The following is a 15451-nucleotide window of genomic DNA, read 5'->3' as shown; positions in this document are numbered from 1 at the left end:
TAACAAAACAAAACAAGAAAAAATAACAAAACAAAACAAGAGCTTCATGCAAAAAGAATAAAAAACAAGACAGAGATGCCCACATTGGATGAGCAAGGTTGGTGAAGTTTTGGAATCGGAAAAGTATTGTCTTACAGTAGCTGAGAGTGCCTGAGACCACTTACGAAACAATGGTGATCCAAGAAAGTATAAAAGCATGCCTTATGGCTAGTCCTGATGACTACCAGCTCAACCTCCTACCCAGAATCCGAATATTTCACCATGGCTGCCCTGTTCATGTTGTTTACCATCCTTGACATCCGACCCCCACCAGAGCCACCTGTTCCAACCCTCTATCCATCACCATTTCCCACCCTTTCTCCACCACTGCCACCGCCACCACCACCGCCAACGTCTACGTTTTCTCCACTCCCACCTTTTCCCCAGTTGCCCCCTTTCACTCCATCAACCACACGGTCACCACCAAGACCAGGTCAACAAGAACTCATCAAATGGTTGCGGTTCGTTGCTATGTATATCTTGGCTCCAACAACCATCATCACAACGATTGCTCTCATTGCTAAATACATCCGGCCTCAGCCGCAGCCAGTAAGCGTATTCGATATACCGGAGCGTGTGAGCTTTGCAATAAATTGCACTGATGAGAGTTTGCCTATAGAATGGTGTAAATTGCGGCAGTTGATGGGATTGGAGGAGTGCGATGCGAAAGCTGTAGTGCCTAGGGATTGTTGTACCTGATTTTTTTCCTATCTGTTTGGATTTTTTTTTTTATTACTCAATTTTTACCCATTTGTTCCGATCTGACTCATCTGAGTATTTGGGTATTAGAGGTTCTGGGTTGGTTTTTTTTTTTTTTTTTTGTAAATTTAGTTTTGGAGTGTCTGTGGGTTTGTTTAGAAGCAGTGTTGAAGTATGCTATTTAAAATGATGTCAAAATTGTGGTTTAAAAAGTATTTTGAAATCATAGTGATGTATTTGTGGTACGTGTGTGTATATATATATATATTATATATATTTTTTTTTTTTTTTTAATGTGTTGCTTTTCTAACATGATGAATAAAATAAATATTTTTATTCAAAGAAAGAGAATCTCCCACCCATGACTTTCCAGTCTCCCCTTCTTCTTCGGCCCATCTCCCTCTCTGCAAGTCCAAGCTTGAACAACCCACTTAATCCGTGCAAACCCAACTAAATTAATCCCAAATTGCTATTGATGCATCACTGGCCATCGAAACCCAGAAAAAAATAATAAATAAATAAAAGAAAGACTTTGGTCCTTCTGTGCAAACCCAAACCAAAACACCTCTAAATTCTGTGAAGGCCAATCAGTTGACTAGTACTTAAAACTAAGTGTGCATTTAGCATTGACTTAAAAGCCAGCTTTTTGTTACTATTTAGTTCATTTTTGTTATTATTTAGCTTATTTTTGCTATTATTCATGGGTCCTATTGCACTTTTTAGTACTATTTATGGGTTCTATTGCATTTTTTGGTACTACTCATGGGTCTCACTGTACTATTCCAACTACCTTTTAGCTTTATTTAAAGTACTTTCAGCAAAAAAATTTCAATTTCAACTAAATAAGATGTCTTAAACAGACTCTTAATTAGGTAGTTTGATTTTGGTTAGTGCATTGAACCCATGGCAAGGTAGATTGAGTTTTGTCGTTTACAAATTACCCATTCCTTTGCTTCTTAGTTTCACAGTGATGGCCATTGATTCAAACATCCCACAGAGAGAGAGAGAGAGAGAGAGAGAGAGAGAGAGAGAGAGAGAGAGAGAGAGAGAGAGAGAGAGAGAGAGAGAGAGAGAGAGAGAAGAGAGAGAGAGAGAGAGAGAGAGAGAGAGAGAGAGAGAGAGAGAGAGAGAGAGAGAGAGAGAGAGCTAATTACAATAATGCCACTCAACATTATAACTAAAAAACTGAAAACTACTACGGAAAGTTTTCTAAGTACAGTGTTAAACACTCTAAATTGAGAATTGTGATTCAAACACTTCTAAATAAACACTCCAACCGAACATGTTTCTTTTCTTGGGCCCTATAGTTTTCAGTGTTTTAACACTAAAAACTGTTGTTTGAACACTGATACCAAACAGGCCCATTTAGGTGAACTATTTCTTATCTCTGTTCTATATTGGTTTGTTATTGCATTGTTAAGGTGCATTCTTTCTTTTTGAGGTTAGGTTTGACAAGGTGTGGAAAAGTTGGATAGTCTTTTGTGTCCTAAAGTGGGTTCTTTCCCAAGAATTACAACCTTATGTTGTTAGGTCCCTTTTAAGCTTACCACAATTTATAATTCTTTCACTAAAATGATGGAGATTGGAGAGGCCTTTGCAATTGATAACAAATCATTTTAGAAAAGTTTTGACACCACTTTTTTAGAAAATATAATACACATCAAAATAATTAATTTTTTTCACATAAAAGTTTTTAAAAATATTTCCTAAACTAATGCCCTTAGGTATAGTTATTAAACTTGGACTAGACATTGACCCAGTCTATGAGCCGTGTCATTGGATCACTGGTTCAACTAGTGGGTCAACAGTTTGAATCACACGGTCAAATAAAAAGGTTTTAAAATTTTAAATATATATATAAATAAAAGAAGAGGAAAAAGAAAGTCAAAGAGTTAAATCAATAATAAAATAAAGCCCCCCCCCCCCCCAAAAAAAAGAAGGTCTATGCATAAATTATATAGGATATACTCATAGCTACGTGCTAACTAGTTTTGTGAATTTGAAAAGTGCATTTTTATTTATTTATTTAGGTTTTCTATTATTTAAGTTATCATATTATCACACCTTAAACTATAAAGAAGTCAATGAGATTGACCTATTAACGTTATTTTACATAATTCACAAACCTAGTTGGGTTATTAAAACTCAGCCTAACCACACAGTTTGCTTAGAACTTGCTAGGTTTTACTAGTTTTGATTGGGTCTTTTGCACATCCGATCCAATTAATGACCTAGACTGGTCTATGTGTCGAGTCATCGTGTTACCAGGCTAGGTGCCCTTAGGGCATCTATTAAAATTTCCCTACTTTTATCAAGAGTGTGTACATCTAAAGACTAAGAGCAACTTCGACAGCCTAGCCAAATTTTCATCTCATTTAGAGAGTAAATAGTTTTTTCTACCTACATTTTTAAATACATTTTTCAATAGAAACTCTATCTTTTACATTGTTGTAAAAATCAGACCGGACTGGCCAATTCAATCGGTTGAAGAAGGAAATGGTCAAAACTGGTCAAGAACCAGTAAAAACCAAGAACAGGTCCCTTTTCTAGTGCTTTTGCTAGTTCGGTTTTTAAAACCATGATCTTTTCATCCCCATTTAAATATTATTTATTTATTTATTATTATTATTTTTATTATTCCCAAAATCTGATACACTTTATCATTCAACAAACACCCAAATCTCTTTCCCATTTTCATTAATCAACAACATTCACAAGTCAAATCTCTTCTACCTAGAATTTTACCAACCAAACTGATTCAAAGCTTTCTTTTGCTAAGATTTTATCAACTATAACATCAAAATCATTTATTAGAAAGAAAAGACCCAAATCTTAAGTCATAGAGAGTGAGAAATAGAGGTGGTGGGTTGAGAGAAACAAAGAGAAAGAAACCCAAATTTTTTGCTCAGATTTCATCAACCAACAACATCAAAATTGTTATATGTGTTGGGTTGAGAGAAAAAAAAGAGGAAAAAGCCCAAATTTTTTGGTTAGATTTCATTAACCAACAACATCAAAATTGTTCTGCGTTGCTGTGTTTTATCAAAATTAAAAGAAAGGATCCCAATGGTGCTGGTTGGGTTTTATGTATTTAGATTCAATTGGTAGTGTTGTCGTGTTGGGTTTTATGTCGTTGGGTTCCATTTGTGGTGGTTCTAACTTCGATCAAATGGTGACTAGATTGGATTTGGAGAGAGATGTTTCAGAAGGAGAGAGACATTTGAGTGTAAGAGAGGGTTGGGTATTTTTGAGAGAGAGAGAGAGAGCAGTTAGGAATGGGGGACAGAGAAAAAAATTGAATAAAAAATGTAGCATTTTGATATTTTATTGGACTAAATTCATATGGAGCGCAAAATGGAGTAGTTTGAATTTTGCATTTTGAAAAGGCTGTTGAAGTTGGTTTATTGTGTGTTTGCTCTCCAAAAATAGGTTTAAATAGCTTATTGGAGATGCTCTAAGTATTGGTAATAGAATAATAAAACTAACGGGTTTTACCTAATACACAATGGCAGAGCCAAAATCTCAGTTTAGAAATGCAAGATTAAAAGATAATATATTAAAAAAACCAAAAAATATTAATCAATATATATATATATATATAACAAAATAAATGAACAATTGTAAAAAAAAAAAAAAAAAAACTACCATACCTAGTTCAATTTACTCAATAATCTTCAAATTTTTTTTTTTTTTTTTTGGTATATCAAAATTGCCATATGATTTTTCATTCCCAATACTTGAACTCATTATTATGATCATATTTCTCCATAATCTTGATTATCTAAAAGTATTTGCCAAATATAATCCATTCTTACACACTAACAATCAAAGTAAGTAATTAATCTAAATTCCTAAAGTTTAGACATCTATTTTTTTTTTTTTATATCAATCAAAAAGTATTAAGAATATAGCAATATAACTACAAAATAGTATATATATATCTCACTACCTTACTTTTTCTATGTTAGAGGCTGCTTTCTTCAAAGTGATAGGTCCCTTTTATTTTTTCCTATGTTGGTGGCCATTTCTTTAAACTTTGTTTGGTTGGGGGATAGAAAATGGTGGGGTGATGAAAAAGTTGAAGGATAAAAGATATGTAGGTTTTTTTTTTTTTTAATTTTTTTTTATGTTTGATTGGTTGAGCTGGAAAAGAAGTGAAAAAGAGAAATCTTTGAATAGAGTTTATTACACACACAATTCAAAATCTTTTTCATGTGTGTGTAACATGTGTGTAATAGCTAGTTCTTATCCAAAATCTTTTATTTGATTGAGAAGAAAAATGAAAAAAGAGAAAGAAAATGCAATTTGTATAAATTTACTTCAATGCCCTTATAACATTTGTCATGATGACAATCATTTCATGTACAAAGATAACATTCGAAGAAAGTTGGGAAAACAACAAAACATAAAAAACCAAAATGCGTCGAAGCAGAAGTTAAAAATTGAATACAAAATAGCTTAAAGTCATTTATTTTTTTCTCTTGATGTAAAATATACAAATGTTGTCTTTTCCCCTAACCCCAAAGTTGGAGTATTTTACTGCAAATAATTCAACATTTAACAAATGCTTCCAGACCTCCCTAGCTCTATCCTAAGCATTTTTGTCAGAGTTAAGATAAGGAATTAGTCAAATGTGTAATATCACATTAAAAATAAGAGAGACTTTTTATTATTATTTATAAGTATGAAAATTAATGGGTTGAAATTAGTTGTAGACATAACATTTGTCTTTATTAGTAGTTGGATTTTTTTGCATGTGTTTTTTTGTGATATATTTTTAGTGTTTTTTGAAGCGGGATTTTTTATTGAAGAAGAAAAACAATTAGTGTTACCGTTAAAAGATGATAAGAAAATTTGATATAGAATCTCAATTTTTGTAATAATTTATTTTCACATTAAAATTTATGTATAAATAATGAAGTGTGTAGACACTCAATTTTACACCCATGATTTAATCAAGGAGAATGACTTGAATGACCATCCATGTACCCCAAAAAGAATGATTGCATTACATGTATCAATTTGTCTTTACATTACATGCATCAATTCATTCATTGCATATCATAAAATTGATCTTGATATTCTAACGGTTGCAACGGTGTTTCCGGTTTTCAAATCGGACCATCGGATCGAAAGATATCACATGATCAAGTTTGTACTGTCAACATGTATTGTGTCTAGGTGGAGTCGACCACACATGATTAATTTAAATTATTTATGATTGGTTAAGAAATTAAAATTAATTAAATAATTTTGTAATTGGTTGATAATTAGTATTAAAAATAGGGATGCATGCATATGAATAAAAGGGATGATTGGATAACGATAAAATTGTGGATAATTTGAACTTCATAAAGATTTATTTTAGGGTATTTATCTACAAGATAATTGTTCTTGAAAAAGCTTGAATTATCTAGATTAGAGATTAAAAAAAAAAAAAAAAAATCATAGACTAAGGATGAAAGTACGTCTAGGTGCAAGGACTGATCAAAAAACCTTAAAAGGGGAGTCCAAATGGCACCCGAACATGAAAGAGCGTTTGGTGTCCAAGAGCCCATTCGGCACTTTTGGAGTGTCGAACAACACTTTAAAAGGGTTGAATTGGCTCCTTTTGGGCTTTAGCCCAACGGCATTCAGGTGACGATAAGACACACCCTTTTCGATCTTTTCGCAAATGGATGTGTCCAGATTCACATCCTAATCATCCATGCCTGTTTTTTAGAGTCTTCTGGCCTCTATAAATAGAGATTGAATCTCATAATTCAGTACCTTTTTTTTACGCTCTGAAAGGCATACATTTTGAGACTCTCAAATTGCTAATCCTTTTTGAGATTTGTTGCTTAAATTAGGGTTTTTAGGTTTCAAAGATAACTGAATAAGTTTCTTGGAATCCTAAAACATCCTCTCAAGAACAAGGAGTGCTCATGCAAGAGGTTGTTGTCAACCACCCTTTCTTGTTCTTATGCTTCTTGTTTATAATGATGAATTTTATTTTTTTTTATTTTTTTATTTTTTTATTTTATCTTTGAATTATTAATCATTGTTTTGTTTAAAGCATGATTGTTTTTATGCAATTGTTATAATCTCTTTCTTGAATGTCAATAATCTGCATGTGAACAACTCTTTTTCTTAAAATAAAGTCAGATCTGCATTTTCATTAGATGTAGATCTGACTTTTTCTTAAAATAAAAAAAGATCTGCATCTTCATTAGATGTAGATCTGACTTTTTCTTAAAATAAAAATGGATATGTATCTTCATCAGATGCAGATTTGAATTTTTCTCAATTAAAAATTGATTTGTATCTTTCTTAAATACAGATCTGATTTTTCTTAACATATGCAGATTTTTGAAATAAAGAAAAAGATTAAACATGATTGTGTTTGTGTTTGTTTTATTTAATTCATGTTGCATAAATCTAAATTATGAGTGAAACTCTCTTCTTAAAAAATCTTTTTCATTCTTTTAAAACATTTAAAAAACAAATATGATATTTTTCAAACCAAAAGACTTTATTTCATGTATCACAGATCAGAATTTTTATCTCCAAAAACCACCTTTTTTATTTATTTATTTATTTTTTTTACATACTAGACAACAGATCTGGTATTTTGACAAATCAAAACAGATCTAAATTTTTTTAAACTAAGGAAGAGACTTCAATCATAAATAAATTTGTATGATTTAATTTTCGTGTCACATGTTCAACATATCATTCATAACATGCATACAAAGGTATATTGGTCACAAGAGTCTTGAAGACCAGACTTTATCTGGATGGAATGGGTGCCTAACACCTTCCCATTCCGTTATCTAGCCTTCGGATTTAGTTCATTGGTTAAGTAGATCTAGCCTTGTCTTTACTTTTTATTTTGGGTAGAATGTAAATAGGACAAAAAGCCATGTAATTATTTGATAGTTTATAACTAGGACCCAAAGCCATGTGATTTTCAAGTTTATCAAATATGTAATTTTTATTCAATCAATGAAGAGAATGATTCAATCATGTACTTAGTTTTTCTTATTTTATTTTATTTTTTTTAATAAAAAATAAGTAGCGGCTCCACACCAGTTATCCAAAAAGAGAGGTGCCCTAAAAAGAACTCTAAAAAATCTCTCTTTTTTGAGGGGCACTTTTTTTGAGGTCTCTCACAAAGTGTGAAGATGATTATATAATAAACATTTTCAGCAAAAACGATTATATAATAAATGTTCATAATATTGTTCTCAATTACTACGATTCAAAAAAGTTTTGGTTTACCGTAACTAGTATAACATAAATTTATAAAAACTACTATTGGTAATTATTAAACTAGTAACCATCAAGGGAAATTACATTTTTCTACTGTAAGTTATATTCCAATTTAGACTTTGGCCCCTAAAACCACACACACACACACACACAATTTGAATTGAAATTGTCACTTGAAATCACAATTTCAGTTCAAATTGTGTGTTAAGGTTGTGCGAAATAGATGTGTGTAATAATTCCTCCTCTTAAAATAATTTATTTTTTACCCACACCAACTACAACCCATTGCTACCACCAACAAGGACCTAGCAAAAACCCACACTGATAGCCGAAACCCAAAACCAAATCCACCTCCAACAAAATTGAAACCGCTGACATGGTCACCACAAAACCAACTATATAATTTTTATTCAATCAATGAAGAGAATGATTCAATAATGTATTTAGGTTTTTTTTTTTTTTTTTTTTTTTTTCTTAAATAAAAAATAAGTAACGACTCCATATCACTTACCCAAAAAAAGAGGTTCCCTAAAAAGCACTCCAAAAAATCTCTCTTTTTTGAGGGGCACTTTTTTCGAGGTCTCTCACAAAGTGTGAAGATGATTATATAATAAATGTTTATAATATTGTTCTCAATTACTACGATTCAAAAAAATTTTGGTTTATCGTAACTAGTATAACATAAATTTATAAAAACTACTATTGGTAATTATTAAACTAGTAACCATCAAGGGAAATTACATTTTTCTACCGTAAGTTATATTCCAATTCAGACTTTGGCCCCTAAACACACACACACACAATTTGAATTGAAATTGTCACTTGAAATCACAATTTCAATTCAAATTGTGTGTTAAGGTTGTGCGAAATAGATGTGTGTAATAATTACTACTCTTAAAATAATTTATTTTTTACCCACACCAACTACAACCCATTGCTACCACCAACTCGGACCTAGCAAAAACCCACACTGATGGCCGAAACCCAAAACCAAATCCACCTCCAACAAAATTGAAACTGCTGACATGGTCACCACAAAACCAAAGCCACCTCATAGCACCCACCTCATGGACAACCCTAAGACCACTGCCATGACAACCCCAAAACTGCTGTCATAATAAACACTAACAATCCACCGTAGCCATGAGAAATATTGACAATCCACCCTAGCCTCGACAACAAAACCAAAACCAAACCTAGCAACACCAACGTTAATAACCGACCCTAGCCACAACAATCATTGCCTCCACTGCAACCACCCAAATATAAAACAATTACCTAAATCCAACAATGACAAGCAGTGCCGACTTAATGCTATAAGCAATTGATGCAGTCGCCTAAGGTCTCAAGTAAAAAAAAAAAAAGGCCCCCAAATTTTAACCAATAGGGCTATTTCTTTCATTGTAATAGTATTAAACTATTAATTAAGTCCAAATATTAACCAATAAATAAAATAATATTTTTTTATCAAATAAAAAAAAAGAAAAAAAAAAAGAGAGAGAAATGCTACGTCCACAACATTTTTCATAATATTTTTATAACAAATCTAAGTAGTAAGTTGTTATATGCTATTATTGATAGGAAAAAAAAAATTAGTGGTGGTTTCAAATAGAAAACAAGAATCAACTTAATACTTAGAATTTGTTGTGAAAATATTGTGAATATAACACTTCTCAAAAAAAAAAAAAAAAAAAAAAAAGAACAATACACAAAAAAATTCCCAACATTTTTCACAATAATTGAGTTAGCAAACTTTTACTAAAAATGTGCTTGGATACCGTTTATTTTGCTGAAAATTGAAAACACTATAGTAAAATAATTTTTAGATATGTAAATAATATCATGAGACAATTTTTTAATAAAAATTTTGTTGAAAAAAAAAGGTTTAAGAGTCTCGTAAATAATGTATGAGACTCACTAAAAAAGCCATCACAACCACATAAATGCGCTTCCAAAAAAAACCGCAAATGCAGACGAATTTCATCACTTATTGGCCGGATACAGCATATTTGTTTGGATTGGGCTGAAAGCTGCGACTGCATTTTAGCTTTCGAGTTTTGCCTTTTTTTTATTATTTTTTTTTATCAGCCGCAATATTTGGCTAAGTCTTTCGTGAACAGTGCACCCGTGTACTGTTCACGGGTCTCACAAATTACACTTTTCAGCAACTTTTTCATTAAAAATGGGTCCTATAGTATTATTTACACATTCAAAAATTATTTCGCTATAGTATTTTCAGTTTCAGTTTTCAGTTTCAACAAAAATAAGCTCAATCCAAACGGATCCGCATTTCTCCTACGTGCTTGCGTTTGGCGTTTCCAAACGGTGGGACCCACGACTACAGTAGCAACGCGTTAAACGCCAGGACTGAAGAAAAAACGCGTAGCTTTTTTCCTGAGCGCACCATTCAATAAAACAAACCATGCGTGTACTGTTCATGGCCCAATTCTGTTGGAGAAACGCGTTGCTACTTGAGAAGAGGCTGAACGGTGCGTTTTGGTATTTACTACACCTATCATCACCCACGAAACTCACAGAAGCTCTGATCACAACGACACAGTGCACGTTGGATTCTCGTCTCCAACGGCTAATTTCTCAGTACAACAATTCTGATTAGGTAATGCAAACTGTGTTGCTCTTAAATTGGAGGAGATTACAGTTCAACCTTAAACAGAGTCCTCTACTCCATCTGGGGATTACCTTTCTCCCTTCTTCAATCCAAAGCAATCTATAACCCCATGGTAGTTGGTGAAGTTAGTGGATACTGTGAAAAAAAAAAGTATAGTCTCAGCTCTTAGAGCAGAAAAATGAGTCGTGAGTCGGATATTGTTTTCTTATTTTGCATATTTGTTAGTTGAGTCGTGGCGGATCTTTTTTTTTTTTTTTTAATGAAATCTTACTGTCTTATCAAAAAAGAGAAGTTTTGTTTTCCTTTGGAATGGAGTTTTTTTCATGTTGTTTAAGAGATGGGCATTGGATGCATATGCCAGATGTTGATAGAGTTTGGAAGGGTAACCTTCTTTTGGGTCTGATTACCTTGCCTATACCCTTGGGTGGAAGCAATTATAAGAGAAGTGTTTTTAATTCCTTCAGGTGTCAACAGCACCTCAGGGTTCCCCTCCCTCCATGCTCTGTCTTCAGAATTAATTTCCAAAATATAAAATAATTTTATTATTAATTATGTTTTCTTGACTACAAAAATGCTTAAAATTTGAAATCGGAAAATATAGAAGTTCTTTTCTGTTTTTCTTATTTTTATTAGTTATATTACGAATTTCAATTACAAGATTTAAAATAAAATTTTAAATGAAGGCTAAGTATGTTTGTATGTTTAGGGACTATATAGCAACAAAAACAAGAAACAAATTATACTCATCTTTCTGCTATATTTTTTCCATTTTGACTCTGCCCTATAATTAATATACTTTGACGGAAAATAATTGAATTTTTATTTTATTTTTTTATTTTTTTGATAAGAAACCAATACTTCATTTCATTTCAAGATTGAATAAACTGGTGTACATCTGAAAGAACTTCAGAGTTTATAATGGTTGGAGTTTCCTCCATCCATGTTACAAAGTCATTTACAGCTTGAGCATGCTATGCAAGGCCATGAGCTGCTCTGTTTCCCTCCCTTCGCGTGTGTTGGACTTCCACATGTTGTAACTGCTGCATAATCTGAATTGTACTTGAGATGATGTTTGCAATAGTTATGGGAGGCTTTGTTGCCCCCTATATAGCAGAGCATACCACCAAGCTATCACTTTCAAAAATTACCTTTTGGACACCAATATCTTTTTCAAAGCCAGCGGCAACTTCAAGTGCTTTAGCCTCAACCTCCAAAGCACCCAACGGGACCTGTAGTCGTTTGCTCATAGCTGCGACCACCCTTCCTTGTTCATCCCTTGCTATCACTCCAATGCCAGCCCATTTTTGTTTTGAAAACATTGCCCCATCTGTATTCACCTTGTACCACCCATGTGGTGGTGGTGTCCATTTATTCTGGCATGGTGAGACATCCCGAGTCTGGCTTACATTTTCTTGGGCTAAATAATATTCCTGTAGCATTGTCATGGTTGTCCTATATATTGCAGCAGCTGCAAGGTTTTTTCCCCCATACCTCTTTTCATTTCTATTTCACCATAGACTCCACGCAATCATTAAAATCATATGCATCAGGTTTGAGTCTTGATCCTGATTCATTCCATTAAAACAAAGCACATCAGTAAAATCTCCTTTGCCCTCAATTCGATGAAGCAAATGACAATGGGTCCAAACTTCTTTGGCCTTCGGGCATTGACAGAGCACATGGAGGACAGTTTCGGGTTCAAGGCCACATTCTTCACAGGTTGGGTCATCAGTTACTTGCCTAAGGAATAGATTCATTTTTGTAGGCAAAATGTTTTGGCAAGCTTTACATCCAAAAACTCTAACCTTATTTGGGACCTTTGCTCTCCATAATTTCTACCAAAAATGTTTCATGATTGAAGAATCTGAGCTCTCTCCCCCATCCTTCTTCTCACCACTTCTAGCTAAGTTATATGCACTCTTCACACTAAATTTCCCATTAGTAGCTGTTGTCCATACCAGTCTATCAGCTGGTAGTAATGTGTCTAAGGGGATACTCAGTATGGAGTCAGCCTTGTGCTCTAGGAAGACTTCCCGGATCAGATCAGCTTTCCACTCTCCATTTTCTGCATCAATGAGTACACAAACCTTCGCTTCCATAGGTAGAATTCTCTGCGGTGAGACTATGCACTAAGTAGATGGAGTTGCAGTCCATTTGTCCTTCCATATGCTAATACTCTTGCCATTTCCCACCTGCCACCTAACCCCCTCATTGATTAAAGATTGGGCTACCCAAATGCTTCTCCAAGCAAAGGAAGGGTGATGGCCTTTCTTAGCATGGATAAAATCATCTTCAGGGAAGTACTTGTTCTTATAGACTTGATAGAAAAGAGAGTTTCTTCCTTGTTGGAGTCACCAGCCTTGTTTTGCCAATAGAGCAAGATTAAATGCCCTCAAGTCCCTGAATCCCAAACCACCTTTGGTTTTTGGCTCACACAACTTATCCCACTTCATCCACGCCATTTTTCTTTCCCCCCTTTTTGTCCCCACCAGAAATTTCGGACAATACTCGTCATCTCATCACATAAGTTGGTAGGCAACAAGAAGCAACTCATGGTATGTACTGGGATGGCCTATGCAACTGCCTTGATCAGCACCTCCTTGCCCGCATTGGATAATAGCTTCTCCTTCCATTTGGACAACTTATTTGCCAAACGCTCCTTTAGCTGTTGGAAAGTATTTCGTTTTGACCTCCCCACCAATGATGGCAAGCCAAGGTATTTCTCACGTTGCTTTATAACCTCAACCCCAAACATTTCTTTGATGCGATTTTGAGTATCTGATGGAGTATTCCTACTAAAACAGAGGGCTGTCTTCTCCCGGTTTAGTTGCTAGCCAGTAGATAGCTCATATACTTAGAGGAGGCGTAGGAGCTCTTTACATTCCTCTAGGGTTGCTTGGCAAAACAACAAGCTATCGTCTGCAAAAAATAAGTGGGAGAGCTGTGGGCCCTGTCTACATATGGAGCTACCATGAATTCTTTGCTCCAAGGCTACCTTCTGGATCAATGACGATAAACCTTTTGTACACAACAGAAACAAATAAGGAGAGAAAGGATCCCCCTGGCGTAAGCCCCGTGTTGGAGTTATAAGCCCTTGGGGAACCCCATTAATCCGAATAGAATAGGTAACTGATGAAACACACTACATGGTAATGTTAATCCATTTTGGATGGACACCCGTTCTTTTCATAATTTGCTCCAAACCCCCCCCCCCATTCAACTCTGTCATATGCTTTACTCATATCTAATTTCAAAAGCCATTTCCCCCATCAAACCACCCTTCCTTTGGCTAATGTGGTTTATAACTTCAAAAGCTACCAAAACGTTATCCGTGATGAGCCTATTTGCTATGAATGCACTCTGGTTCTCACTAATAATTTTTGGTAGAATAACCTTTAGTCTATTGGCTACACATTTTGAGGCAATCCTAGAGACCACATTACTCAAACTAATGGACCGATATTCAGTGATTTTCTTGGGGTTTTTAACTTTAAGGATAAGTGTGATGTGTGTTTCATTAAATTTTGGTGGTATAATACCTAAATTCAGAAAATCCAGTACACACTTTGTAACACAGTCACCAACAATAGGCCAAAATGCTGATAAAAGAGAGGATTCATACCATCCGGTCCTGGGGCTTTCAGTGGGTGCATTTGCTTGAGAGCCTTCCTCACTTCTACTGCTTGTAAGTCTCTGATCAATAGTGCATTCATGGGCTCCGACACACGAGCATCTATAGCTTCAAGGAGTTCTTCCTGTACAACGGCCTGATTGCTACTAAATAAATTCTGATAATATCTTACTGCAATTCCCTTTACCACCTCTGGGTCCTACCACTGATTAGACTCATCCATTAAACCCGTGATAGTGCTCTTTCGTTTCCTACTAAAGGCTTTCTCATGGAAATATCGTGTGTTTTTGTCTCCTGACTTTGCCCAGTTACTCCGAGATCTCTGGTGCCACATGTCCTCCTCCATGGCATAGAGTTTGTTCAATTCCATCCTTGTCTCTCTTATTTGTTCCTGCTTAGAGAGGCCCACTGCTTGCATTTCTAGAGACTGTAATTTCCCCTGTATACGCTTTATGTTCCTTCCAACATGGCCAAAAACTTGTGAATTCCATGTTGTTAAAGCTATCCTACATTGCTCCAAACAGTGCTCTAGGGTGTTTTCCCTTCCCATGTGTATCCCTGTTTCCCATGCTTCTTGAACAACTTCCGCGCATTGCTCGTGTTTAAGCCACCTTGATTCAAAGCGAAAGAGCTTCTTACCTCTTTTTTGTCTTGTGTTTTGTTCGAGTTTTAGCAGCAATATACAATGGTCAGACGTCGAGTTTGCTCGGTGATAAAGCCTTGCCCGTGGGAAAATTCCACTCCATTCAGTTGTCGCCACTGCTCTATCCAATCTTGCTCGAGTACACCCATAGTCTCTCCTATCAACTGCCCAAGTGAACCAAGAACCAGTAAAACCCAAGTCTCTTAGTCCATTACTATCCAAACATTGCCTAAAGTTCGCAATTTGTCGACTAGATCTTTCAACCCCTCCTTCCTTTTCATTAACACTCAAAACCTCATTAAAGTCACCAATACAGGCCCACGGCTTATCGAACTGTTACCCAAGTCTTGTCAAAAACCGCCCATGATTCTAGTCTCTTATGTGTTTCAAGATTTCCGTAAAACCCAGTTAATCTCCATATCCCAATTTCGCTACTCGAATCAATCAAAGCATCAATGTACCACCGATCTATGAATTTTACTGAGACCTTCATATCAGACTTCCATAATAAAGCTAAACCCCCGTTTCAGCCTACACTTGGCACAGCAATCCCTTGTAC

At 34.8% G+C, this 15451-nt stretch overlaps 2 protein-coding genes across 2 annotated transcripts; one reads left to right on the top strand and one right to left on the bottom strand.

Annotated features, from left to right (window-relative positions):
* The first annotated feature begins 261 nt into the window (after positions 1–261).
* Positions 262–738, top strand: LOC115986050 (proline-rich receptor-like protein kinase PERK2). The gene has a single exon (XM_031108912.1). The coding sequence runs from the start codon at positions 262–264 to the stop codon at positions 736–738; it is 477 nt and encodes a 158-aa protein (XP_030964772.1).
* Positions 739–11589: 10851 nt separating this feature from the next.
* LOC115986049 lies at positions 11590–12347 on the bottom strand. The gene is made up of 3 exons (XM_031108911.1): positions 12211–12347; positions 11767–12121; positions 11590–11721 (listed from the first exon to the last, which is right to left on the bottom strand). The coding sequence occupies exons 1-3, from the start codon at positions 12345–12347 to the stop codon at positions 11590–11592; spliced, it is 624 nt and encodes a 207-aa protein (XP_030964771.1).
* Between the last annotated feature and the right edge of the window lie 3104 nt (positions 12348–15451).

The sequence above is a fragment of the Quercus lobata genome, chromosome 4 (genome assembly GCF_001633185.2).
Source record: "Quercus lobata isolate SW786 chromosome 4, ValleyOak3.0 Primary Assembly, whole genome shotgun sequence".
Classification (NCBI taxonomy): Eukaryota; Viridiplantae; Streptophyta; class Magnoliopsida; order Fagales; family Fagaceae; genus Quercus; species Quercus lobata.
This window is presented reverse-complemented; position numbering and strand designations above follow the sequence as displayed.